General features: G+C 46.0%; 1 protein-coding gene across 1 annotated transcript in view; it reads left to right on the top strand.

Annotated features, from left to right (window-relative positions):
• The window catches only part of PLXNA4 (plexin A4), a 600,205-nt gene that overhangs the window by 272,243 nt on the left and 313,290 nt on the right, over positions 1-14,672 (top strand). The window contains exon 3 of the mRNA XM_038372558.2: positions 3,437-3,568. Within this exon, the coding sequence (XP_038228486.1) occupies positions 3,437-3,568 (132 nt within the window). The remainder of the gene's footprint in view (positions 1-3,436; positions 3,569-14,672) is intronic.

Here is a 14,672-nt window from a genome sequence, read left to right as displayed (position 1 = left end):
TGGGGGCGGCAGGGCTTGGGCTTCAGCCCCGGGAGTGGCAGGGCTCGAGTTTGGAAGAATTGTCAGAGTGGCCACCAGCAAGAGTTGGTGGCTGCACTCTGAGGCCAGCAAAAAATGTGTTGTGAGAACCCCATGTCCTAGACAATAATAAATAACAGAAGGAGTAGATGGTGTTCAGTGCAGGAGTCTGTGATCTGACCACCACCTGTGGGAGTTATTGAGAGTGACTCTGTCACCAGATCCATCAAGGTGATCAAGTGGCTGCAAATTCTTGAGCCTCTTCCAGTCTGCTCAATTGTTAGTGCTACTTTCTTGCTCTCCCTGAAGGCAGAGTGTGATCTGGTGGGTGGAGAACAGGGCTGGGATCCAGGCACTCCTGACTGCTATGCCCTTCTGACTTGCTATGTCATCTTGGGAAAGCACATTAACTGTTCTGTGCCTCAGTTTCTCCATCTGTCAAATGGGGCTAAGAATTCTTGGGGTTGGTGAGGACTGAGATCAGTTGTACGGCTTGACCATCTCTGGTCTCTGTTCATGTCCTCTCGTTCCTGACTCCTCTCTGTGTCTGTCTCTCCTCCTTGTGCCTTTCTCTCAGGCATAGCAGGGCCCTAATCCATTCCCACCTATTGTACAGAATGACTCAGTGACTGATTTTCCTGGCTGAAAGATTGAGTTAAAACAAACAAGCTCACAGTCTGTGTGTAAGGGAAGGGAACTGGTTGATTTCTCAGTATTGTCAAGAGCTAGTGTCCTGTTGTTTCCTCTGGGGTTAGAGGAGAAAGCAGGAAGAGGGGAAGAAGGCCTGTTCTGTACTCAGTTGAGAGAGAGCGTGGGAGCTGGAAAGTGACTGACCTGGATCATTAAGTCCTGGTAGCCCTAGGCCTGCTTTAGTTAGCAGCAAATTGAGAACACGAGTGCAGAACACCAAGCAGTTGTTCATTCATCAACTATCATATTCACATTGGGCTTTGCCTTCCCTTCTTCCAGGAAGAGCTCAATACTCCTCCTGAGTCACCGTGCAGGGGAGAAGCAGTGGCTGGGGCTTTTAGGCTTGCCAGCCCTTTGGTGGTTTGGCTGGTGAAAGGTCTCATAGCTTTTGGTTACTGGAGAATGGAAGATTCTGTGAAATCAAAGGGCAACAAATTCAAAACATAAACAGAAATGCCTTTTTCACACAATGAGGAATTAGACTGTGGAACTCACTGCCACAGGGTGCCACTGAGGCCAAGAATAAACTAATACTATTCAAAGAAGGATCGGACATTTATCTGGATAGCAAGACTATTCAGAGTTATCATAGTTAATGTTATGTTAGGAGGGATCTAAAACCTCCTGCTTCAGGGTTTAAGATTTTCTTGGGGGTGGCGGGCAGATTACCCCACATCTGCCTACTGTGGGGTTTGTTGCACCTTCCTCAGAAGCATCTGCTTGGCCCATGTCAGAGATAGAAGACTGAAGTAGATGGACTGTGGGTTTGATCCATTATAGCAATTCCAATGTTCCTAAAATCAGTGACCTCCATAGATCATGAGTGATTCTACTCTGAGAGGAGTCTAGCATCAGAGGATGCCATGTTTGTGGTGGGTAATTTCTATATCAAATGTGCTCGGTGGCAATGAAAAAGCTGCCTGCCTTTCTAAGCATCTGTCTAGCTTTTTGCATGGGACCCATTGCTGTGAGTGAATTGCATGCCTCCTCTTGTTTTTGTTGCTCCCTGCTGACCCACTTTTTTGTCTCACCCGCTTGAGTGTCTCACCCCCTTTCAGACTGCAAGCTCTTCGGGGGCAGGGCTGTCAATTTCAATATGTTTGTGCTGCACAATAGAGCATCACCTAGTTCGCCTTTAGGTGCTACGGCCATATAAATGTTGACAGTAATAATAATGGTATCTGATCACCTTTTCTAACCTGACAGTCCTGCAAACTCCATTGGAGTTCTTTCCTTCCCAGGCATCATCACCAGTAACAAAGGGTTTGCAGGACACGGCCTCGATGAGACCTGGACAACCCCCTGGGTTTGTCCAGAGGACCATCATACGTTGATGATGTAGCAGGAGGAAAGGAGTGCAGCTCACCTTCCCATTGTTCTTTTGGGCCTGTAGAGCAAACATCTTGAAGTGACTGAAACCAACAGCTTTGACACTGAATACACAGAGTAGATTGGTTGAGTTAAGAAGCTGCTGTTATTACAGGGTCACTGTGGTTTTGATACTTGGGAGGTTTGGTCTTGAATATCCAGCCCCACATGTCCACACTCACCCATCTGCATCCCCAGGTGGGGTGCCCACATCCTATGATGGCCGCTTTTAAAACCTCCCGCACCCTCCAGATAAAACTGTCAGATCATAATGTTTGGGTGGGGATCCTGTCTCATTGTGTTAAGACTCATGTCGCTATGTCTCCGTTCAGCCTTTTAAGACATTGGCACTTCAGCATCCGTCACTGATGCTATGGTGATGGGCCCAACATGGGCACCTAGGCATACAAGACAAGCCCATCCAAATAGTGCCCTGGAGCTAAACTTTGTGCCTGGGAGCCCGTGGTCTATGCAGTCTCAGCTCCTCTCCAGTTTGGATAAGCACTTACTGGGCTTTGAGTGGGCGGGGGCATTGTTGTGTGCATGGTTCTGACTGTGATCCTATGTTGTAGGAGTGTGTGTGTTGGGAATGTGTGTGTGTGTGTGTGTGTGTGTATGTAGTGGGCATAGGTGTGTGCATATTGGGAGAGGGCTGTGGGCTGTGTGTGTATGTTTGCTGGAGGAGTTTCTAAGCAGGTGTGGGCTTGCATCTGGACCTGAATCAAAATGTGCAGTTGAAATGACAGCCCTGTGGTGTTACAGGGTCTTATTTCAGTGCCTCATTTACTAGTAGGGACTACGTCATGGAGAAGTAGTCCGTGGGCAACCCTGTCCTTGCCTTTCCTGTTCAGTACTCTCACTTTGGGGCCTGGGTGGTGTTTGGGATGGAGGCACATGGTATGTGTGGATAAATTATCCCGTGAAACCCGATGTCTGCAATTTCCTGTAGTGCCATCTGCTGGCTAAAGGAGAAATATCAGTTCACATGGAGATGTTCCACCTCTAACCCAATAGGAAACTTACTAAAGCATCATTTTACCTTTACCTCTGCTCCTCCATGCAAGCTCCACATCTGGGAACGTTGTGTGTCGGTGAAATGAACCTAGGACAATCCTCATAGATTGTTACATAAAGTATCCATCCCTCCAGGATGTCCTGGACAAGGGTTGGCTCCTTTGGCTGAGGATGCAAGGAACAAGACTAGCAATGTGTGGGCTGTGATGGCAGCTGCCCGTGGAGTGGTCTGTGTTTCCGTGGTGGAGTGAGCTACTAATTCATAGCCCACTGATTGGCTTGCAAACCCTGTGCCAGGAAGGGAAGACACTCATGTTCTCTCTCCCCATTTGTCCTTGTTTTGCAGATCCGCGTAGATGGCCCCACCAGTAGCGCCCTGGAGTATGAGATCGTGCAGGTGGTGGACACCGGCCCCATATTACGGGATATGGCCTTTTCAGTGGATCATGAGCACCTGTACATCATGTCTGAGAAGCAGGTAAGCCTCCCAGGTTGCCACCCAGGTTGTTTGGGATGCTTTGAAAGCCCTTACCCTGTGGCTGGCCGACTGGCACCCGAATGTCAGAAGCAGCAAGTGCAGCCACTAAAGAGATGCTGAGGCTTCAGGGAGCATCTTGTCATATGTTGGGCTAGAAATGGTTGAACTGATATTTATAGTGGGCCGGCACTGAAGGGTGCAGGAGCAGCGCTGAATTCTACTAGCAGGTACATTCTTTTGGCTCCATCCAGAATATAAGAGGAGTTGGAACCTCTATTGGGCAGAGGGAACTAGAGTGTGGGGCAAAGAGGTCCGGTGGGGGAAATCTCAGAACCAGCCACGTTGGAGGCGAAAGTTTAGGCTGAAGTTTATGTTGTGTTGTTATTTAAAGTACCAATAAAACCAGACATCAGGAAGGGGTCAGTTTGTAATCCAGGGGGAGATTGCTGCTTCCAGCCACCTTCCCTTCCAGGCCTATGGAGGGGGCTTGCCTTGCTAGGTGTGGGAGATGACAGGGCTGCTGCGGTGTATTGTTGTTGAGAGTTCTAGGGGGTTATGTTGGGTGCCTGGGCACAACGCTAATTTCCCAGAGCTCTTGAAGTTCATTGTGCGTTATGAGGTTTTGTGGGTGGGGAGGTTGTATGAAGTTTTCTAACGTGCCGATAGTTTAGCACAGGGGCTTAACCAATCGCAATCAGTGGAGTTGTGCAGGCTTGTAAAGTGCTTTGAGATCACCATCTGGAAGTCACGAGAGAGGGAAAATGAATCATTGGTCATTTGTGTGATAAAGGAATGCTCATGCCCTGCTTGCCACTAGATGGCTCTTAGTTGAACCAGAGACTGCCAGTAAGGGTACCAATTGGTGCCTGTGGGGATATGGTTGTCTGCATTCTGGGAGCCTTATTTCATGACTCATTTCATGGAGGCCACCTAGCAGACCTCAGATGGTAACAGTGACAACCAGCTGGTAAATCAGCTGCCTGTAGGGCTCCCTAGTCCACTGCCAGTCACCTGGGGGATGCAGGTCCCTTTGGGTAGGATGTGCTTTGCTCATGCTTTCCACTGAGCGGAATTCCTTTTCAGTCTCCCCTCCTGCCCAATTCCCTAATCCCAGCCACTCAGGAGTCAGACACAACATGTGCTTTGAAAGCCTCCCTTAGCCCTTACCCTACCCAGGGTCACTGTGCATGCACCAATAGCCAACAGCCTCCTGGAGGGAGTAGAGTAGACCTTCCTTCTTCAGGTACTTCCAGCTCTCTCTTTCTCTCCCCCACTCCTTAGCAGCCTGACATCCACTTTCCTCACAAGCAAGTCATCTTTATGTGGGAGTCCCTGTCTTGCCCTACAAACTAGGGACTGGTTTCAGAATGGTAGCCGTGTTAGTCTGTATCAGCAAAAACAATGAGGAGTCCTTGTGGCACCTTAGATACTGGGGACTGAACCAGAGACCTTCTGAGCTGCTACTGCTTGAGTTAAACAGCTAAGCTACCATAACTGGTGCTGTAATACAGTGGCTCTCAATCTTTCCAGACTACTGTACCCCTTTCAGGAGTCTGATTTGTCTTGAGTACCCCCAAGTTTCACCTCACTTAAAAACTACTTGCTTACAAAATCAGACATAAAAATACAGAAGTGTCACAGCACACTGTTACTGACAAATTGCCGACTTGTTATGAATTTAAGCTCCCAGGCTCATATTTTGAAGGTGTTGTTCAGGGTTTCTTGGCGGATGAGGACTGAGAGGTCAGATACAGAGTGATCACTTTATGAAATATGTTCACCCACAGGTGATATAGTGTTCTTGTCTTTTATCATTTTTCTGTGTGAGTTTATTTGAGAGCGTATTGATTGCCTGGTTTCACCCACATAGTTGTTATTGGGGCATTTACTGCACTGAATGAGGTACATCACATGTTGTAATAGCCATGTGTAGGTCCCATGGATGTTGAAAGGTGTGTTGTGGGGGGTTATTGATCATTGTAGCAGTGGAGATATGTGTACAGTTTTCTCATCTGTTGTTCTGGCAGGGTCTGGTATCACTTTGAGTTGGTGGGTCGTGATCTCTGGGGAGCTTGCTTCTGATGATGAGCTTGGGGAGGCTGTGGGGTTGTTTGAAGGCCAAAAGAGGGAGTTTGGGAAAGATTTCTTTCAGCATGTGGTCCCCATTGACTATGGGTTGTAGTCGTTTAATGATGCATCAAATGGGTTGCCAGTCTCATCAATATTTTTTCTCATTTTTTGTCAAACTTTGAAATGTTGAAGATAATGTTGCTGAAATGTTGTCCAGCTGTGCTACCCAGTTCATGACAGTATTGCCAGACCCATAGCTAAACTGAAGCACAAGATGAAGTGGCCTGTGTAGGGACACAAGGTGGTGGTAGGGCTAGGAATAGAACCCAGGAGTCCTGGCCCTCAACTGTATCAAACCCCTGTCCCTGTCTTACGACACTGGGGGTGGCCAAGCTATCGGGGGTAGCCAGCAGAGCAAAAGGGTGTTTTTATTTTACATGTGATCTGATTTGGTGAAACATTCAAAGCAACATAAGCCAGTGCCTGTCCCTGATGCTATCTGTAGGGCAGCCAGCCATGCTGATGACAGCATAACTACCATGACAGTAAGGATGTTCCCTATATGCTCATGATATCATGCACTTCAGGTGCGGAAATGAATTAGCATTTGCAAGGGCTGGGCAGAGAGAAAAGAGAGGGGGGACTGAGAGCAATGCCTATGGCTGCGGTGGGTATTTGTCTTTCATAGAGATTCCCAGGATACTGTTAATTGCGCTGCATATAAACTGCCTGGGTTGTGCCCACAAAGTGCTCCTGGCGTCTTCAGGCCTGTGCGGAACTGGATGTGAGATTTCTCCTGGAGAGTAAGGGGCAAAACGGGCCCAACAACATAGGCTGCCATTTCTAAGCCTGGTCAGGGGTTGGATGTTCAGCTAATGGCCGGCTTTATAAACTCAGCTCCATCCATAAATGTTCCCTGGCATTGCGTGACAGCATGCGTGCAAGCTCCAATGGCAGGGCTAGGTTCCCACTCAGGTCATTACTTCCTGCCTCCCCACGTCCCCTTGCGGCTGTAGTTGGGGGTAGTATTCCTCTTCCCGGCCTGTCCTGAACTGTTATGCAGTGTTGCTGTATGCTGTAAGGCCCTGATCCAGTACCACACATGTTTAACTTTAAGCACACAAATAGCCACTGGGACTACTCCAGTGCTTCAAGTTAAACACATGCTTAAGTGCTTTGCAGGATCGGGGCCATGGTCCTCAGCCCTTATATTACGGGGGCAGCTGCAGATCATGAGTGGATGAAGTGATTCCTCTCCATATAAAGAAAAGGAGGACTTGTGGCACCTTAGAGACTAACAAATTTATTTGCGCATAAGCTTTCATGAGCTACAGCTCATTTCATCAGATGCATTCAGTGGAAAATACAGTGAGGAGATTTATATACACAGAGAACATGAAACAATGGGTGTTACCATACACACTGTATGGAGAATGATCACTTAAGATGAGCTATTACCAGCAGGAGAGTGGGGGGGACGGGAAGAAAACCTTTTGTAGTGATAATCAAGGTGGGCCATTTCCAGCAGTTAACAAGAAAGTCTGAGGAACAGTGGGGGGTGGGGTGGGGGGAGAAATAACATGGGGAAATAGTTTTACTTTGTAAATAATTTTTGTAAATAGTTTTACTTTAATGACCCATACAGTCCCAGTCTCTATTCAAGCCTAAGTTAATTGTATCCAGTTTGCAAATTAATTCCGATTCAGCAGTCTCTCGTTGGAGTCTGTTTTTGAAGTTTTTTTGTTGAAGAATAGCCACTCTTAGGTCTGTAATCGAGTGACCGGAGAGACTGAAGTATTCTCCAACTGAATGTTTTTGAATGTTATAATTCTTGACGTCTGATTTGTGTCCATTTATTCTTTTAAGCAGAGACTGTCCAGTTTGACCAATGTACATGGCAGAGGGGCATTGCTGGCACATGATGGCATATATCACATTGGTAGATGTGCAGGTGAACGAGCCTCTGATAGTGTGGCTGATGTGCTTAGACCCTATGATGGTATCCCCTGAATAGATATGTGGACAGAGTTGGCAACGGGCTTTGTTGCAAGGATAGGTTCCTAGGTTAGTTTTTCTGTTGTGTGGTGTGTGGTTGCTGGTGAGTATTTGCTTCAGATTGGGGGGGCTGTCTGTAAGCAAGGACTGGCCTGTCTCCCAAGATCTGTGAGAATGATGGGTCGTCCTTCAGGATAAGTTGTAGATCCTTGATGATGCGTTGGAGAGGTTTTAGTTGGGGGCTGAAGGTGATGGCTAGTGGCGTTCTGTTGTTTTCTTTGTTGGGCCTGTCCTGTAGTAGGTGACTTCTGGGTACTCTTCTGTCTCTGTCAATCTGTTTCTTCACTTCAGCAGGTGGGTATTGTAGTTGTAAGAATGCTTGATAGAGATCTTGTAGGTGTTTGTCTCTGTCTGAGGGGTTGAAGCAAATGCAGTTGTATCGTAGAGCTTGGCTGTAGACAATGGATCGTGTGGTATGATCTGAGTGAAAGCTGGAGTCATGTGGGTAGAAATAGCCATCAGTAGGTTCCCGGTATAGGGTGGTATTTATGTGACCATCGCTTATTAGCACCATAGTGTCCAGGAAGTAGATCTCTTGTATGGACTGGTCCAGGCTGAGGTTGATGGTGGGATGGAAATTGTTGAAATCATGGTGGAATTCCTCAAGAGCTTCTTTTCCATGGGTCCAGATGATGAAGATGTCATCAATGTAGCACAAGTAGAGTAGGGGCATTAGGGGACGAGAGCTGAGGAAGCGTTGTTATAAGTGAGCTATAAAAATGTTGGCATACTGTGGGGCCATGCGGGTACCCATCGCAGTGCCGCTGATTGGAAGGTATACATTGTCCCCAAATGTGAAATAGTTATGGGTGAGGACAAAGTCACGAATAGTTATGGATGAGGACAAAGTCAAAAAGTCACAAAGTTCAGCCACTAGGTTTGCAGTGACATTATCGGGGATACTGTGAAGAAACAGAAGTCACCTACTACAGAACAGGCCCAATAAAGAAAATAACTGAAGGCCACTAGCCATCACCTTCAGCCCCCAACGAAAACCTCTCCAGCGCATCATCAAGGATCTACAACCTAACCTGAAGGACGACCCATCATTCTCACAGATCTTGGGAGACAGACCAGTCCTTGCTTACAGACAGCCCCCCAACTTGAAGCAAATACTTACCAGCAACCACACACCACACAACAGAACCACTAACCCAGGAACCATCCTTGCAACAAAGCCCGTTGCCAACTGTGTCCACATATCTATTCAGGGGATACCATCATAGGGCCTAATCACATCAGCCATGCTATCAAAGGCTCGTTCACTTGCGCATCTAGCAATGTGATATATGCCATCATGTGCCAGCAATGCCCCTCTGCCATGTACATTGGTCATACTGGACAGTCTCTACGTAAAAGAATAAATGGACACAAATCAGATGTCAAGAATTATAACATTCAAAAACCAGTCGGAGAACACTTCAGTCTCTCCGGTCACTCGATTACAGACCTGAGAGTGGCTATTTTTCAATAAAAAAACTTCAAAAACAGACTCCAACGAGAGATTGCTGAAATGGAATTAATTTGCAAACGGGACACAGTTAACTGAGGCTTGAATAGAGACTGGGAGTGGATGGGTCATTACACAAAGTAAGACTATTTCTCCATGTTTATTCCCCCCCACTACCCCCCACTGTTCCTCAGAGGTTCTTGTCAACTGCTGGAAATGGCCCACCTTGATTATCACTACAAAAGGTTCCCCCCCAACTCTCCTGCTCATCTTAAGTGATCACTCTCCTTATAGTGAGTATGGTAACACCCATTGTTTCATATTCTCTGTGTATATACATCTCCCCACTGTATTTTCCACTGAATGCATCCGATGAAGTGAGCTTAGCTCACGAAAGCTTATGCTCAAATAAATTTGTCAGTCTCTAAGGTGCCACAAGTCCTCCTTTTCTTTTTGCGAATACAGACTAACACGGCTGCTGCTCTGAAACCTCTCCATATAAAGCACTTTGAGATCCTTTAGGATGAAAAATCCTTTAAAAACAGGATCTTATTATTTTGGAGCTGAAAACAGCTCAGGATCTACTGAGAGATGGTAAACGAGAGGCAGTCGTTGAGAAGAATCTGTGTCTTTTGACTTGGACTTAAAGTCCCTTAGCTTGTGGGAGATTCTAGCTTTGCTGGCTGACATGTAATTCTGGGTTTAAAGGTGAACCACAAAGCTTTAGAAAACAAAATAGAAGTTAGTCATGGTATCCTCCCATCTCCTGCCAGTGCCAGGGGCCGAGCGGGGTATGGTACCTAAGGGAGATACTTGTCCCAAGGTAGCTACGCTGCCGCAGCCCTCCACAAAACGTGCTGCCCCATACTCCGGGGCTCAGCTCAGAGCTGCACTTGTATAAATACTCAATATAAACTAGCCCTGAGAGTCCTGTTTCCCAGCCCCTTGCTCTATTAGACAGTCCTCCCCCACTAGTATGCTCATGTGCTATCACAGCCCATAATTGTCTTTGTTTTCAGTGTGCAGTTGGGTTTTTTGTGGGTGCGGGGAGGTAGGTGGCTAAATGGCAACAGTGCCATGTGCTGCCTAGATTCAAAGTAAAGAGTGGGCGTGGCTCCAAGCCTGCCTTTTGTGACCAATGCCAGCATGTTCCTTTCAAGCAGCAACTCTGTATGCTCAGACGTGACAACGCGTACTTGTCAGCACGGTCGGATGCACCTATGTGCTGAGGAACGGGATGCAGCAGAAGGGCTCCACTCTATATAAATATAAATATATATATATAGGGAGAGAGTGATAGAGAGAGAGAGATTGATTTGTAACCAAAAGATCAAGGAGAGACGCAAAGGCTCCATTATTTCGCCAAGGTGCAGCTGTATAATAAAGCAGTGAAAACATATGTTTCAAGTGCCTGTCCCTGGAGTGGGTAGGATTGGTGTGTATGGAGGATCTGTCATGATTTATCATGGAATCTGCCATTTAGTCTAAGGATTCACAAAGGGCACCGAGTGACTTATGATCGGGGTGGCTGCTTCTCCGTGAATGGGAGGCGTTGTGAGGTGCTGACAGGAAAGCTACTGCTCAAAGGTGTTATTTCCTCACTTATCTGTCTTGATGACACTTCCCCCCTCTCCAAGTCCCCCATCAGTTTGGCAGGTTTTTATCAGCAATTTCAGTGTGTGGAGACATTTCCCCGCGGTGACTGGAATTTCGGTACATGAGAGTCAGTCTTTCTTTCACATATACACATACAGAGACATACACCCGCATGGCCTGATTCTGCACTGCCTTGTGCAGTCATTTATGCCTGTGCAACGTGGGCATAAAGTGCTTTCAGACCAGAATGGGAGCCATACAAAGCAGTGGGGAATCAGGCTCACAGAACCTCTTACACCTCTCCCCCTTCTTCTCCCACTTCCAGCCAGCTCACCTTTCTTCCTCAAGCCCCTTTACTGCCTTCCTTTCTCCTTCTGCATTAAGGATCCTATGAGCTGCTCCCCATGGGTGGAACCCTGCTCAGAGCCCTATTGACTTACAGGGAGCTTTATAGAGGGCTGTCTGCATGGAGTAGCTTGCAAGATCGGGACCCTAGTCCAAATGCCTCATCGTCCCTTTAGCTCTATCCCTGCCTATATCCAATCTCTCATTTCCTCTCCTTTTCACTGCCCACTTCTTATCTTGGTACTGTAGGGTTTATTTGAGGCAACCTCCCATCCCCCCTACACCTCCATTCTGCCCTCTTCTGTGAGCCATCTCAGTGCTGATATGCTTGCTGAGGATGTCTCCACACCTCCTTGAAGTGGAAGTGTTTAGGTGATGTTGTGATCTAGCAGTCTCAGCCCAGGACTGGGAGCCAGGAACTCTTGGATTCTACTCTGGGTGGTCACACTGTGAGCTCAGGCATGTTATTTGAAAGGAGACTGTGAAGCCGAAAATCATATTGCCGTATCCGTGTTGCCGACTCTTGTGAGTCTCACGATATTTGGTATTATTTCATAGAGTCCCAAGCTCCTGGAGTCATGTGATTACATGATAATCTCAGCTTTCTTTTTAAATAGAAATTACATTTCTAGCCCTCAAGTTCACACAGAAGGGCTGGGAAACATGAACCCTCAGGGTTCAAAACCCAGAAGACCAATAACAAGAACCCTACACTTATTAATGTTCAAAGCTCATGATTTTTGAATCAGTCTCATAATTTGGGGAAGGGTGCTGATTCATGATTTTTGAACAGTAATGGTTGGCAAATGCTGCATTCTGAGAACATTGTACTTACTGTTGCCAAAAGTAACCTCTATATGACATATGGAGAGGGTGTTTTTCCCCCCTAAAAAAAGAAAAGGAGTACTTGGGGCACCTTAGAGACTAACAAATTTATTTGAGCATAAGCTTGTGTCATAAATGTAAAGGGAAGGGTAAACTTTAAAATCCCTCTTTAAAATCCCTCCTGCCAGAGGAAAAATCCTTTCACCTGTAAAGGGTTAAGAAGCTAGGATAACCTCGCTGGCACCTGACCAAAATGACCAATGAGGAGACAAGATATTTTCAAAGCTGGAGCGGGGGGGAAACAAAGGCTCTCTCTGTCTGTGTGATGCTTTTGCCAGGAACAGAAAAGGAATGGAGTCTTAGAACTTAGTAAGTAATCTAGCTAGATATGCGTTAGATTCTGTTTTGTTTAAATGGCTGATAAAATAGCTTTGCTGAATGGAATGGATATTCCTGTTTTTGTGTCTTTTTGTAATTTAAGGTTTTGCCTAGAGGGATTCTCTATGTTTTGAATCTGATTACACTGTAAGGTATTTACCATCCTGATTTTACAGAGGTGATACTTTTATTTTTTTCTTTAATTAAAATTCTTCTTTTAAGAACCTGATTGCTTTTTCATTGTTCTTAAGATCCAAGGGTTTGGGTCTGTGTTCACCTATGCAGATTGGTGAGGATTTTTATCAAGCCTTCCCCAGAAAAAGGGATGTAGGGTTTGGGGAGGATTTTGGGGGAAAAGACGTTTCCAAGCGGGCTCTTTCCCGGTTATATATCTGTTAGATGCTTGGTGGTGGCAGCAATAAAGTACAAGGGCAAAAGGTAAAATAGTTTGTACCTTGAGAAAATTTTAACCTAAGCTGGTAAAAATAATCTTAGGGGGTTTTCATGCAGGTCCCCACATCTGTACCCTAGAGTTCAGAGTGGGGAAGGAACCTTGACAGCTTGCGTGAGCTACAGCTCACTTCATCGGATGTAGCTCACGAAAGCTTATGCTCAAATAAATTTGTTAGTCTCTAATGTGCCACAAGTACTCCTTTTCTTTTTGCGGATACAGACTAAAGTATGCTGTGTTTTTGTAGCCATGTTGGTCCCAGGATATTAGGGAGACAAGGTGGGTGAGGTAATATCTTTTATTGGACCAACTTCTGTATCTTGAACCTCTTGGTGTCTGCTTCCCAATCAGCAAAATAGGGAAGGTTGATACTTACCTGCCTCATGAGATGTATTAATACCACTGAGTCATTACAGCCAATAGAATAGCTGCATGTAAATTAGCTGTAGAGGATGAGGTGGTGATTGATTGAGTAACTTCTGATGGTACAATGTCCCCACACTTGAGTTAACTGAGGTGTTGATCTGCACCAGCCTATAGCCTATTAGTTTCTTCATTAATTAATGAATCACAGTGCAGATTCAGGGCTGGAAGATTAACTATAGACATGATATTTTCTCTGCGTCAACTCCAAGGCATGTGTAGAGAGCCAAACCGACCATTGTACATCACCTTTGTGGACCTAACTAAAGCATTGGACACAGTCAGCAGAGCAGGTCTATTTGGAATACTAGAAAAGATAGGATGCCCACCAACTCTGTTAAATCTTATATGTTCATTCCACAAAAACATGAGAGCAACTGTCCAGTTTGACGGGTCCACTTTGGACAGCTTTGAGTTGAAAAGCGGAGTGAAGCAAGGATGTATTATTGCCCCTACACTCTTTTGGAATCTTCTTCTCGGTACTCTTGAACTGTGTATTTAAGGACATGAAAGATGGAGTGTATCTCCACACAAAGTCAGATGGGAAACTCTTCAACCTGTCACGACTTAAGTTAAAGACCAAAGTCAAAAAGGTGCTTATCACAGAACTTCTATTCGCTGATGATGCTGCCTCATAGCCCACGATGAAGATCTACTATAAGAACTCATGGACTGCCTTTCAAGTGCCTGTCAGGTGTTTGCTCTCACCATCAGCATCAAGAAAATGATTGTATTAGGACAGGGGGTTCCACAAGATCCCTCAATTACCTTAAATGCAAACCAGCTAAAAGTAGTCCAGACATTCAGCTGTTTAAGTTCTACAGTGACCACCAATCTCTCACTGGAAGAAGAACTAAATGTTCTCATTGGAAAGGCTGCCACCACCTTTAGCAGACTAACTAAAAGAGCATGGAACAACTCAAAGCTGACCATCAAGCCCAAAATGCTAGTGTACTATGCCTGCGTTTTCATCACTCTCATGTATGGTGGGGAAACATGGACAACTTATGCTCCTCAGGAGAAAAAGTTAAACAGTTTCTACCTATGCTGTTTATGCCGCATACTCAACACCAAATGGCAGGATAAAGGCACCAATGCAGAAGTTCTTCAAAGGGCAAATCTGCCAAGTGTGACAGCCCTGATCAAGCAAAGACGAATGCGCTGGCTGGGCCATCTGAGTAGGTTGGAAGATGGATGCATACCCAAGGCTATATGGGGAGCTATCAGCAGGAACAAGAGCAACAGAACTTCCCAAGCTTCACCAGAAAGACACATGCAAGCGAGATATGAAGGAATTTGGAATTGATCCTGACCAATGGGAAGTCTTGGAGTGATCATAACAAGTGATGCCATCGTCTCCATCAGGGTATCAAAGTCCATGACAGAAGCTGGCTCCTACAGCTTGGAGAGAAAAGAGCCCATATGAAGCAAGCAGCCCCCAGCCAAGATACAGACATTTGCAATAACTGCCAAAGATCATGCAAATCTCGGATTGGACTATTCAGTCACAT

This window comes from Dermochelys coriacea, chromosome 1, assembly GCF_009764565.3.
Source record: "Dermochelys coriacea isolate rDerCor1 chromosome 1, rDerCor1.pri.v4, whole genome shotgun sequence".
Taxonomy (NCBI): Eukaryota; Metazoa; Chordata; order Testudines; family Dermochelyidae; genus Dermochelys; species Dermochelys coriacea.
The sequence above is the reverse complement of the archived record's forward strand: the minus strand, read 5'-3'. Positions and strand labels throughout refer to the sequence as shown.